This window comes from Pan paniscus, chromosome 4 (genome assembly GCF_029289425.2).
Source record: "Pan paniscus chromosome 4, NHGRI_mPanPan1-v2.0_pri, whole genome shotgun sequence".
NCBI lineage: Eukaryota > Metazoa > Chordata > Mammalia > Primates > Hominidae > Pan > Pan paniscus.
Window position 1 is genome coordinate 96,146,475 of NC_073253.2, and position 14,088 is coordinate 96,160,562.

Sequence of the window (14,088 nt, forward strand, 5' to 3'; positions counted from 1 at the left end):
TTTATTTCCACTTTCAATTTTATCATAGGTTTTAGAACTAATATTGTTGATTATTTAGTAATACAACCTAAAGTACATAGTCAAATTATATGAGAGATCTTTGGATAATAAGAAAAGTAAGTTAGTCTCATTTGTAGTCAACCAGAAAAATAGTGTGTAGCAAGATTTAAGGACTAACAAAACAAATATTTATATGACATTAAAGTTTATGTTACACTTTCAAATATATTATCTCAGTAAATGAGGATGCTTACATATTTTACTTGTGGGAGCCTTACATTAACACATTTCCAGTTATACCCAAAAGTGCAGAGCTAATTAAGTCATAAGCCAACTGTGAGGTCTACTAAGAAAGTAAAGTTAGTCAAGAACACACCACTTAATGCCTTCACTGCTCTTCGACTTAAACTTTATTAACTAATAGGCTTTTATGGAAGGAAATATGAATTTTAGATGTTCAATAATCATTACTTGACCTATGCTGGAACAATTCCTTATGTATTTAAAAAAACATGTCGCAGGTATTCCTTTGGAGATATGAGAATGTGGATGGTTGGTGAGAAGGTTGTGCTGGTTTTCTATTTTTCCATCTGCGTGGTATGACTGCTCAGTATTGTGGCATACTGTAAGAGTAACTATAGATGGCACCTCCATTTGGGGGGGAAGGGTCGAAGGGATAAAGGAACTGCCTTGTATTGCAAAATTGGTAGCAGAAAAGCTAAATATGAATCTGGGGTAGTGATGCAAGATTCAAGGACTATGGAAGGCCCTTCTTTGAAACTGCTGCCAAGCCACAAGGCTCGCAGTGCCCCCCAAAGGCCAGAGACTGCCTTGGTTACCTCACTTGAATACTGGACCGGGATCTGGAGCCGAACCTCCATTCCAGTTTACTCAAAACTCAAAACTGGCCTCTCCACGTGGCTTGGGTAGAAAGAGAGTCAATGAGATGATTAGATGGTTTTATGAGTCAGCTCCTCCACCAGAAGCGCTATTTGGGAGTTGAAACGAAATAACGAGCTCGGGTCACAAGCTTTTCCACGAACCTTTCATCCTGGAGAAAAAGGAAAGTGCTCAGGGAGCCTAGCTGCCCTCGCATTGTTCCTGGCAGCTCCAACTCTTTGCACAGTCTTGGTCTCTCAGGAGACCAAGGCAGTCAGGACGCTACAGGGCACGGGTGTAAGCGCGACGTTCGCGGCCAGCCCTCTGCCTTGCCCCACTGTAATTGCGGGTTTTGATTAAGAAGGAGGAGCCAGTTGCCGACTGAGCTTTGAAAGTGACTTTGGGTGGGGGGTGAGGGGGTGGGGGTGGAATGAGGGGAGGGACCAAAGGAGCCTGAGTCCTGCAATAAAGGCTTCCCCCTATCTTCTCACTCATTCTTTCCCCCTCGCCGCCGGCGCTCTGGGAGCAGGGGATAGCCCCGGTGCGCGCCTCTCTTCCTGTTTGGTTTACTCAAGCGCCTGCCCCAACGCCTTCTCAGTCCAGCTGGGAGGAAACTGCTTCAGCTTGAAAAGGATGCGGGCAAAAGCCTAGCCCGACTAGCTCAACCGCCGCGCCCGTGCCCGCCTCCTCTTCCTTAACGTCTAGGGCTGCGCCCACCAGCCAGCAACGTCCAGGAAAGGGCCACAGGAGAAATGACACCCGTGCAACGCGGAGTGTCCCGGCTCCACTTCCCCCGCAGGGACTCGAGGCGCGCTCCTTTTCCTGGCCACGGTTTAGGGAGGCTCGGAGATGGACACCTCGGCAGTATCTGGCGACCCTCTCCTCACTCGCTCCGCCCACTCCTGCTCTCCAGGGTCCCAGCCAAGGGCCCGAACCCTCGGAGTCCTAGTGAGCCTTGGCCGCTTTGTCTGGGATCAGGCTTATCCTCCTAGCCCACGGCCCGGGAGGGAACAAAGAGCCTCGACCCTCACGCTCTAGCCTCTGCCTCTCATCGGAGCCCCACGCGCCCATTCATCACCTTTCTAAAGACCCCTTTGTCTGCCTGGCAAGCACAGGTCTGCAAGGGATGCCCACGCCCCTGCCCAAAGTCCTGCTTTTCTAACAATTGAGCTAGATTGGATTTTCAAGCCACCCAGTCTTGTGTAAACGACCTCATACCGGTCTTTTTTACCCCCTCAGAATAGACCATGTATAGATTCGTTGATGCATGACGACCATTCCAGCCCATTCCTTGCTAGCTTTTTCATTCTCTTCCAGTCCCCTTTGACTGTGCTACTGTTATCCTGGTTTTCTACAGAATAGCAAGTCCTTCTGTAAGGATCAACCTGCATCTTGCTCGCTTAAATAAATGCTTATTACCTAGGGAGCAGGAATATTAAGAAATGGAGTGCAGGAAGTTTAAGAGCATGTGTGTGTGTTAGCAGTCCCATCTCTCTCTCTCACACACACACACATACACACACACGCAAGGGCTGTTTTCTTTGTTTTAATCAATGTCAGAGAAAAATATAAACTGGGCAGGCATCTCTGCTGGTGTGTAGTTTCTGATAGAGGACGCCTCCAAACCGGAACAGGGAGGATTTCCGAAACAGGACTTTGAACAGAGTTGACAATCAGGTTCACATCCTCAGAAAAAGCCTTCCAAGCTATGTCAGCAACACAAAGTTGCACCACCTCCTGGGTAAACTTCAAAGACACAGAGGCCAGCGGGTGGAAGGAAGTGTGATATTTAGAGAACTTAGTGGGGCGGGGGAGAGTCTGAACTCATCTAGACAAACTAAAAAAAATAGCAGAAATATAGTCTGTGTGAAGCTACAGTACCCAGTTTCTTTCTAAAACTGTAACCATGACGCCCATGCGTTTTAGCCGTAGAAGAACAAATAAGGAAGTATCCTTAGTGGTACTGGAGTTTCTAATTCAAATGATAATACATTAATCTATCCAACGTCAAATAGAAAAAAAAGGTAGAGAAACAGAGTATACCTATTTCCTGCTTTCTAAGCTTTAACTTCAGCCGTTCGAGAAACCATCTATCTCCAGTATCTCCTTAGGTGATAGGACATTGAAAACAGGCAACCGTTTGGTGAATAAAGACATTTCTCTTGAGTTCTGCCCACAGATTAAAAGGACAAGGGCACACGTTCTTTGTTGACACTTCTGCAGTGACTTCTCCTTTGGCGAGAGAGCACCCAGGGCCAAACAACTGTCACCACAACCACACAGAGCAAGTTGAACTCATACTGGGAACAGCTTAGAGAAGCACGCACATCTCAACAACAGCCTTTGTTATTTAATTCATGACACTAACCACGCGCAAGCTCAAACAAACACACATGCTATCTTAACCATCACTCTACCCTCTATATTCACATTTCATTTATGGCTTGACTTTTTGTCATATCCTGAAATGAAGCTTTGCATTTACCCGATGAGTTGCGTCTCCTGGTGCTCCTCAGTTCTTGCTATTTCTTTTGTCTTATAAAAGATCAGGAGCAGACTTATTGTGCAGATCGTCCACCTCTTCCTAATGGAGCGCATCTTGGGTGCCCGGGAAAGTCCTGGTTGCCCCAGCTCCCGCACCTTCTCTTGATATAAGGGCTCCGTTTTGGGGAGATAGTCGCGGGGGTGAAATCTGTAAAATGCGAGGAGAGCTTGGAGCCGGGATCCCGAGATCAGATCGCTGGGGTCTTCTGTGGCCGAGCTCCCTCTGGTCCTCGAATGCTGCCCAGCGACCTCTCGCCCTGTTTGCGCCAGCTCTGCCAGGGTCGCTCCTCGCCGCCTCCCTGGGGCTCAGGTTTCTTTTCAGATGAGACACCTTGTGCATTGGAGGTGGCGGCAGCTTCTGCAGCTGGGTTCGGGGGCGTCACTGGCCCTTCCCTCTTGCTAGGAGATAAACGCTGCGCAAAGCCAATCACCGGGCTGAGGGGGCGGAGGCTGCTTGGAGAGTAACGTCCCCGGCTCTGCCTGCTCTGTGCCGGGAGAGGAAGCTCACAGTGCTACGCGCCTGCGAGCTCGCGCACATACACATATACATACATACATACACACATACATACATACATATGCACACACACGTACACGCAGAATCACACATACTCTCCTGGGACATCAAAGCATCAGCTCTCTGGACCTGGGAGCTCCAAGATAGTCTATCCGCATCTAGGTGAGAGGGCAACTCGCCTGGGGACAGATTACAAAAGCGTCCCGCCGGAGGAATGCTTCAGGTAGAGCTAGGGGTGGATTGCAAGAGGGGTATCTTCTTTCAATCGCTTTTGCTAAACACACACCCTCACACGCAAAAACACGCCCTCCAAGGTGGAGTGAAACGGGGTGCGGGGGTGGGGACGGCGGTGGAAGGAAGAAGACTTTTATTACTCAATCTGGAAAGTGCAAATACACACAGGAACCTGTTAGCCGATCGGCCCACTCTGCATGGGTGGTGGACGACGACTCTGGCTCAGGATTCTGCAGGAAACAAGTGATGATAGAGGTGTCATTAGGAACTTTATGGATATTTATGCGCCTCCCTTTCATTGCCATTTGGAAACTCCTCACGCAGAAGTCAAGGAAACGCCAATCCCACTTAAACTTCATTGCGGAGAAACAGGGTTCTGAAAAAAAAGCAGCTACCATGGACCTCTCTTTTAAACGCAAGTACACCCACACACATTCGGATACCAAGGAAGGAAGGAAAGAAAGAAAGAAAGGAAAGAAAAGGGAGGGGAGGAAGGAAGAGCAAAGTCCTCTCTAAAAGTCTCAATTATATATATAGCCTCTGATTGTCACCTCTCCTCTGTCCCACCATTTTTCGTACTTGTATTGGGTGGCGGGGACACTTTTCAAGAGTTCTGTGTTCGATTGTTCACTCTGAGTACCTCTCCACCATCCTCCGGTCGTTGCCCTCATTGGGAGAGATGCTTGCTACTCTGCTAGTACCACGCCTTGGTTCCGGTCTTTACTGTTGGCTGGTAGGTCGGGAGGCACCTCTAGCATGAGACAGTGTCTGGAAGCCAGGATTTCCCTCATCTATATGCGCCGGTCCCCAGCTCCCTGGTCGCCAGAGTTTCTCTCCAGTTGAATTCCGTGTTCCTTCAGGTTGAACAGTAGCTTCAGCGGTTTTTCACGCTCAGAAATGATGAGGCCCAATTCCAATCTTCCCTCCCGCCGGAAGTAAGAAGGGGAATTCTGAGTTGCTTGTCGCCTGACAGCTTAAAATAGCAACGAAAACAGCCAGCATCTTTGCTTAAAAACCCAAGGTTCCCGCCAGTGTTTACCATACTTCCTCTAGAGTTTAGGAAGTTAAGAACTTCCGAGATCTTGAATTTCCTCTTTGCAGCACAGCGAACGGTGTCGGGTATAAAAATGCTCCAAGGAGCAAGTAATTACGAACGTTTATTGACACTACAAGTGGCCCACAGGGAGCCTTTCGAGTTTATTGATGTCTAGGCAAATCCAGCCTGCATTAATGCATTTCTGTTAGATTGACTTCTGTTAGACTCACTTTTCTTCTGGCAAAAACTGCCAGAATAAAACAGCTTCTTATTTAAGTTAAAAGGGATCCGGGGCTGAGGGCAGGGGTCGGATGGGATAGAGATGCATGGTTAGGATGCTAAATTCTCAAGGATAAACTTTGATTTTTAAACAGTAGACAACTATATTTTAGATTATCGGTAAAACATCACTCTCTGTCAGGGATAGAGTAATATGCATCATTTCATTAAACTGATTATTTCTTAAGCAATTGTTATGGGGCAGGCAATGTGTGAGGGGATGGGAACACAAAGATGAATAAAACTTAGCATCTAGTCAGACACAAATCCTACTCACTCAAAGGGGGCATCTTTTAAAAATAATAATTTACAGTATGGCAACATGAATCAGAAACATCATTTAAAATATATATGGTATCTGAGTAAGCTCCTGGGTTGAAGCAGATGGGGTGTTTAAGCCTTTTGAAGCCCGGAAGATGAGTTTCCGGGTGAAGGGAACACACAGACTCCTGTTTTCAAAGCTGACAAGAGAGTAAGCCAAGCAGAGGGAGGATAGAACATTGCAGGTGGAAAAAGGAGTATGCGCAACTCCAGAGAGTAATAAAACGCTGGTGCTTTGGGGCAACTTTGAAGTGGCTCAGTACTGTTAGAAGGGAAAGTGGTAAGGGAGAGTGCTGGTCCAAAAGTTTCGGTGTACTCATAATATTCTATGGCTCCAGAGTGTGGAACAGTCTTCTGTAATGAGAAAGCCACAAGAAAATCTTCAAGAGGAAAGTGAGTATAATCTATATTAAGCTTTAAATTACATTAGGGGAAACTACTTACCTAGCCCAAAAAGGAAAAAACAAACAAACAAAAAAAAAAAAAAAAAAGAAAGAAAAAAAAACACAAGAGCGAAACGGAAGCAACCAAGAACTAGTTATAGGAACACATAAGACAAATTTAAATGTCCAGAAGAAAAATAAGTGAACTCTCCAATTGTATAATGCTGCTGTTTCTGAATTTTTAAGTACAGAACTTTTTATATTAAGGTGAGCAATTCTGAATGACTGATAACTGTTCAGCGAGACTCCAGGAATTCTTCTTCCCAAATTAAAGCAATTTAGTGTTTGGAGTATAATTGAATGCCATTTGTTTAATATTGTTAGATTCGTTAAATATATAGCCATTATAATTTGCCAATTAAAAAGAAGCCATACAGGCCAATACTTAGACAAAAGTGAGGACAGCATGGTTTTTTCTCAATATGTAAATAGGTGCAAGAACAATAAATATTGGATAAAAAGTCTTTTGGAATTAACTTCTATTAGAATGCTTAGTTTGATGTTCCTGAGCACCAAAAGACTATAAAGAAGTCTTTTGGAATTAACTTCTTCTATTAGAATGCTTAGTTTGATGCTCCTGAGCAAATAAGATTGTTTCTAAATTTTCATTTGATCTTTGGATTGTAAGTTCTTCAATAAAGAGAATATATTTGTCTTTATTCAGCACAATTCTACAATTATACAATAGCCTATAAATAAATAATGTGAGTAATGGCAGCTGGTTTTAAAATGATACTTTATCATTTGACTTAATGTAAATTCATGTTTTCATTGCTGGCTGTACTCTCAAATCTAGCTGGCAAGAAATGAATAGATACTTGCAGTCTCATGGTGGAGTTTTTAATGACCCATGACATTTTTAATAGACTTTTTTTTTTTTAGAAAACATTTAGGTTTATGGCAAAATTGAACAGAAAATAGAGAGTTCCCATATAACTCTACCTTCTCCCCATACTCAGTCTCCCTATCAACATTCCTCATCAGAGCAGTACATTTCTTTTTTTACATTCAATGAAACCTACATGTACATATCATTATCACCTACAGTACATAGGTCATATTAGGATTCATTCTTGGTGTTGCAAATTTTATGGGTTTTGCCAAATATATACTGAACATATATTCACCATTATAGTATAATACAAATTAGTGTCACTGCCCTAAACATCCTCTGTGATCTGATTATTCATGCTTCTTTCTCACTCCTGGTCACCCCGGGAGTGAGGCTCTGACTTCCCTAATGTTTTTACTGTCTCCACAGTGTTGCCTTTTCAAGTGTCATATAGTTGGAATCATAGAGTATGTAGCTTTTTCTGATTGGATTCTTTGACTTAATAATATGCTCCATTATTTTCATGGCTTGAAAAACAATTTCTTTTTCATAGCTTGAAAGTCCATTTTATTTAAGCACTAAATAAAATTCATTATATGGATATATCAAAGTTTATCCACTCACTTACTGAAGGACATCTTTATTGCTTTCAAGTTTGGGCAATTATGAATAAGGCTGCTGTAAACATCTGTGTACAGTTTTCTGTGTAGATGTAAAGCTTTCAACCCAGTTGGGTAAATAGAAATAAGATTGTTGGATTATATGGTAAGAATATGTCTAGTTTTGAAAGACACTGCCAAAGTGACTTCCAAGGTGGCTGTACCATTTTGCATTCCCATCAGCAATGAATGAGAGTCCTTGTTTTTTCATATCCTTGCCAACATTTGCTGTTGTATTGGTTTAGATTTTGACCATTATATCAGACGTGTAGTAGTTGTATCTTACTGTTGTTTTAATTTGCAATTCCCTGATATTATATGATGTTGAGCAATTTACACATGTTTATCTTCTATGGTAAGGTGTCTGTTCAGAACTTTTGCTCAGGTTTTTAATCAGGTTCATTTTCTTACTCTTGAGTTTTAAGAGTTCTTTCTATATTGTGGATAACAGTTCTTTATCACATCTCTTTTTGAAAATATTTTCTCTCAGTTTGTGGCTTGTCTTTTCATTCTCTTGACAGTTTCTTTCACAGAGCAGAGGGTTTTAATTTTAATGAAGTCCAACATATTAATTATTTATTTTATTGATGATTCCTTTGATGTTGTATTTAAAATCTAAACCTAAGATAAACTAGATTTTTAAGATATGTTACCTTTTAGGCATTTTATCATTTTCTGTTTAGGTCTATAATCTATTTTGAGTTAAGTTTTGTGAATCATGCAAAGTTTGTGTCTGGATTATTATTTTTTTATCATGTCGATGTCTAATTGTTTCAGCACCATTTGTTGAAAAAGCTGTCTTCTCTCCATTGTATTGACTTTGCTTCTTTGTCAAAGAAACAAAAGATTAAATATATTTGGGTGGGCTATCCTGTGCTTTCTATTGTCTTCCATTGATCTATTTGTCTATTCTTTCACCAATACCACACTCTCTTGACTGCTGAAGCTTTATAGTAAGTCTTGAAATAGGGTAGCATCAGTCTTCCAACTTTATTCTTTTCCTTTAATATTGTGTTAGCTATTCTGGGTCTTTTGCCTCTCTGTGTAATCTTTGGAATGAGTTTCTTTTTTCTTTATTTATTTATTATACTTTAAGTTTTAGGGTACATGTGCACAACGTGCAGGTTTGTTACATATGCATACATGTGCCATGTTGGTGTGCTGCACCCATTAACTCCTCATTCAACATTAGGTATATCTCCTAATGCTATCCCTCCCCTCTCCCCCCACCCCACAACAGGCCCCGGTGTGTGATGTTCCCCTTCCTGTGTCCATGTGTTCTCATTGCTCAATTCCCACCTATGAGTGAGTGAGAACATGCGGTGTTTGTTTTTTTGTCCTTGCGATAGTTTGCTGAGAATGATGGTTTCCAGCTTCATCCATGTCCCTACAAAGGACATGAACTCATCATTTTTTATGGCTTGGAATGAGTTTCTTGATATCCAAAAAAATCTTATTGGGATTTTGATTGAGCTTGCACTGAATCTATGTATCACGTTGGGAAGGAATGTCATCTGGACAGTTTGAATATTTCTAGCCATGAATATGGACTACCTCTCCATTTATTTAGCTGTTCTTTAATTTATTTCATTACTTTTTTTTTTTTACCTTTCCTCATGTGGATCTTATACATATTTAATTAGTTTTATACCTGAATATTTTATTGTTTGGGGAGTTAATGTAACTGACACTGTGTTTCATTTCAAATTCCAATTGCCCTTTGCAGGAACTCATGGCATTTTTTTTAATAATGGAAATGTTAAATAGTGTATACTTCAGAGTTTTTTCTTCAGAGAAAAAGAACCAATAACATTTGTATGGATAGTGAAAATGAGATTTATTTTAAGGCATAGACCTCATGATGCGTGGGCTTGCAATTCCAAAACCTGCAGAGTAGGCTGACAGGCTGGAGACCTAGGGAAGAGCTATCTTCCATGTCTGAAGACAGTCTAGAGGCAGAATTCCCTCTTACTTAGGGAACATCCATCTGTTTTTAACTAAGACCATCAGCTGATTGATTTAGGCCCACCCACATTATGGCGGCAAATCTACTTTACTGATAGTTTTAACTGATTTAAAAGTTAATTTTATTTAAAGAATACTTTCACAGCAACATCCGGCCTGGTGTTTGACCACATATCTGAGTACCATGGCCTAGATAAGTTGACACAGAAAATTAAAAAGTTGAAATTTTTTTTGTGGTTATACAATATAGTGAGGATTATTCATGCTTAGCTTTTTACCTATGAATGAGGAAAAGCATATAAATGAGAAAACTGCTGTTAACCACTGGGCAATTATTTCTCTTTCATTTCTTTCTGGACAAGACATCTAGTTTAAGTATTTTTTTCTAAATTAATTTTTACCCACATGAATTCCTATGAAATATTAATATTTTTCTGTATGTGTATTCACATACCTTCTTCTTCTGTTACATTTTTTCATCCATAATAACCAGATATAATAAGCTTATGATAGAAAGATGACCTTGACATTAGGGAAAAGACACAATCATGAATCTAGTATAATTTCTGAAAGAACAGAAAAATTCCATCATTGTCCTTATCAATTCCTCCTCATGTTTGACCTGTGTAACTTATAGCATTATCCTTTGCATTTAGTACTCTGATCTCTCTTTAAACATGAATGTCCTTGCAAGAGGCAATTCTTAGGTAACATTAGTCAAATAGTCTTCAATTTGTAATATCCATTTAGAATGTCCTTTGAAAGACATCTTTTAACTACTTTTGGTCAAATATATCCAATTTGTAATAAGCGCTTCAATTGCTCACAGTCCACATTTTAATTGTTTATCTACATTTATCTCCTTTAGTTATATAGTCCAGGTTAGTATTGTTTTATTTTCTACTGTATAGACCCCTAAAATGTTGTAAACAAACAGACTATCGCACACATGTTTTGGGAAATCACAGATGTCCTGTTTTAATACCTAGCAATATATTTCCTTTTCTTTGTTTTCTTTTTGCTGTTTTTCTGATCAAATGTGATAAGAGGAACTGTCTAGTAGGAACAGAGTAATCAGTAAACAAAATATCCCTCCAACCTGCTCTCCTATTGAAAAGTCATCATTTACTAGGCAATTTTCTATGTCACTATCTCTAGGAAGTTTGTTGTTTGGAGTTGTAATTTCTTCATATTTGTGGGCTTTTTAAACATTCTCACTTGTATGTGGTTTAGCCAACTTATTTCACCTGTCATAGGATCTTTTGTCTCTCATACTGTCCAATCCAATCACCCACTTAATTTCTTCATTTGAGTAACTCATCTTCCTTTTATTCTATTTTTAACCCTTCATATTAAAAGCAAAAGGAGAAATAATGTTACATATTGTGCAAGGCTAAAAATTTATTTGTATAAGTCCATGTCTTTTGAGATCTACACACCTACATAACTGCTTTTAGAGTTCTAATAAAAACAGTGAGTATCACGGAAAAATATTGCATCAAAATACATATTATTACATGGAGCAGTTCTATGTACATTGAATTTTGTAAAGGAAATGACATTTTAAATATTCTTTTAATATTTATTGTTTGAATGTTATAAAAATAACAATACTGAAATCATTAATGACAGACTAAGTGATGGACATAGCCTGTAGAAGACTTTTGTTTCTTTGTAAATTGGGTTGAAATAAAACACACCCCCATACACACACACAGTGCCAGTACTTCAAATTGCTTTTCAGAAATACCATGCGATTTGTTAATGCCAGACTTACCTACTCTAAGAGTAACAATTAGATGGAGTTGAGTAACAGTTGTGTCATCTTACTTTATCTTAAATTTTTGTTTATTCCAAAAATTTTATTCAGTGATTTAATTTACTTGGACCCTGCATGAATTTGAGTTCGCAATCCTTAAAGTGAATAATTCTATTACGACATACAAATTTCATAACTGACCTGCTTAATAGATTAAAATTTCAATAATCTTAGCATTTGTAAAGTGAATAGTTGAGGAAATAACCAAATAAAACTCGTATGAACTAAAGTTTGATGCCAACTCTAGAGATGCCTAATTAGTCAGCAGGAGAAAGTTGCTCTGGGAGAATGAATCAATAGATACTTATTGGAGGGAGCCTGTGGGAATACAAGAAAAATAATGAATCTTATTCACATCTGACCTGGGCCTACCCAACATAATATAAATAATTGATCTCTCCTCTGTATTTCCACAATTATAATTGCCTACATTTCACCAGAAAACTTTATGTCAATACCTATGGATAGCATAGATATTGTGGTTAAGCACATGATGCTTACAAATATCAAAGTTTATGCAAATTGTGACAGCTTATGTTAGTTGCTGCCTGATTGTAATCCCATCAATAGAAAAAAACAAACAAATACATATTAAACTCTACCAAAAGATCCAAACTATCAGGATTTTCAATAACTTTTGTATTACCTACATGTAAAGTTATTTGCTTTGTGACTACATGTCTTACATGGGAACATGAAGAAGGTAGCAGAGTGGATTTTTCCACATATGTTTTTGGCAGATGAATAAATTTAAAGTGAGTTCTCAGGAATGAATTGATTATTGTAACTTTTTTTAAAGTGTAAAATTCTTTTGAACACTAACCTAGAACCTATAGAGATTTTGAAAGTGTGTAGCTAATATTACAGACAGCTACTATATCTCTACTAAGGTGAGCAGAGAGGTTTGGACAATTGATGATTCTTGTTTTATTTTTATTTTTATTTTTATTTATTTATTTATTTTTGAGACGGAGTCTTGCTCTGTCGCCCAGGCTGGAGTGCAGTGGCGCGATCTTGGCTCACTGAAAGCTCCACCTCCCAGGTTCACGCCATTCTCCTGCCTCGGCCTCCCGAGTAGCTAGGACTACAGGCACCCGCCACCAAGGCCGGCTAATTTTTTGTATTTTTAATAGAGACGGGGTTTCGCCGTATTAGCTAGGATGGTCTCTATCTCCTGACCTCGTGATCTGCCCACCTCGGCCTCCCAAAGTGCTGAGATTACAGGCTTGAGCCACCGCGCCTGGCCGATGATTCTTGTTTATGGATGCTGAGATCTCTTTGAAGATGTAGTCACCTATAGGAAGCATCAAAAGTAGCCTCATATCAGGAAATCTCTATGACAAACGGTAGCACCAACCCAAATAGACACTTCAAACTAACAGTTGATTCAACTACCCACCTAATCAGTTGGCATAGTTATTCAAAATCTGTATGTAGTCAAGGGGTTAAAGATGAGACTAAAACCCCAAAGAAGACTTTGGAAATGATGTATGTTTACCTGCTCTCTTTACATAGAAAAAACTGAATTAGTGTTAGCAAGTGATTTGCATGTGGTATTCATTCATTCATTAATCAAAACATATTTCCTGTGCACATGCTCTTTGCCAGGCATTAAACTAGACACTAAGGATATAGCAGAATACAAAACAGAAAAACATCCTCCTCTTGAGGGCTATCATTTTTAGATGTAGAAAGGTATAATAAAAGGAAAAAAATGGAGGTAATTATTGTGATTAGTGCTATGAAGGAACCAACAGGGCAATGTAACTGAGAGTAATAAAGGAGCTTTTCTTTGAATAGGATTTCCATCCAAGGGCTTTCTGAGGAGGTGACATTTGAATTGAAACCTGCAGAATAAGAACAGAATGGGGAAAGAGCCTTATAGTCTGAAAGAATAGAAAGTGCAAAGATCAGGAAGTGGAAATTGTCTAGGCAGAAATGTCAGGAAATAAAGAATACAATGGAAGCCATTATACTGAGCACAATAAATTAAGAAAGATAGAATAGTATATAGGGATGGATTTATTGAAAGCAAATTTCTGTAATAACTATACAAAATTCTAAAAAAGCAAACCGATTTAGGACATGTAATATTATTTTTAGGCAGTGATGAATTTAAATAGAGTCCTGTCAATACAGTTATATGACTATTTTCAGTTGAGTTCAGTTGTACGGAGTTTAGACATAGAAAATGTATGTACTTGAGTTCAAGCAGTGAAGAGAAAACAAGAGTTGTAAGTGCTTAAAAACTCATGATAATAAATATGAACCACCAAATATAAGAGGGTAACAAGGAGAGTGAAAACAGAAAGGGAATCATGCATAAAGATAAAATCTAAAGCTCCTTGGGATGAAATCTCAATTTTGAGGTACTACCAGAGAAGTTGAGCTGAAAAGATGAGAGATATTTAGTAATACTGAGAAAGTGAGATGGTTACAACTTGGATTTCTGGGGGAAAATAAGTCACTGATGTACAAGAGTGTTTCCATGGGAACAGAAGACTAAATCAAGGTGAAACCAGATTTTGCTAGATATGAGGGAGTAAAAGACAGAGGGAGA

The 14,088-nt window shown here is 39.6% G+C and overlaps 1 protein-coding gene across 1 annotated transcript in view; it reads right to left on the reverse strand.

Moving 5' to 3' along the window:
• Window positions 1–7,656, reverse strand: part of ST8SIA4 (ST8 alpha-N-acetyl-neuraminide alpha-2,8-sialyltransferase 4) — a 103,401-nt gene extending 95,745 nt beyond the window's left edge. The window contains 2 exon segments of the mRNA XM_003828328.6: window positions 3,365–3,648; window positions 3,650–7,656. Coding sequence (XP_003828376.2) covers window positions 3,365–3,648; window positions 3,650–3,763 — 398 coding nt within the window. The 5' untranslated portion in view covers window positions 3,764–7,656.
• Between the last annotated feature and the right edge of the window lie 6,432 nt (window positions 7,657–14,088).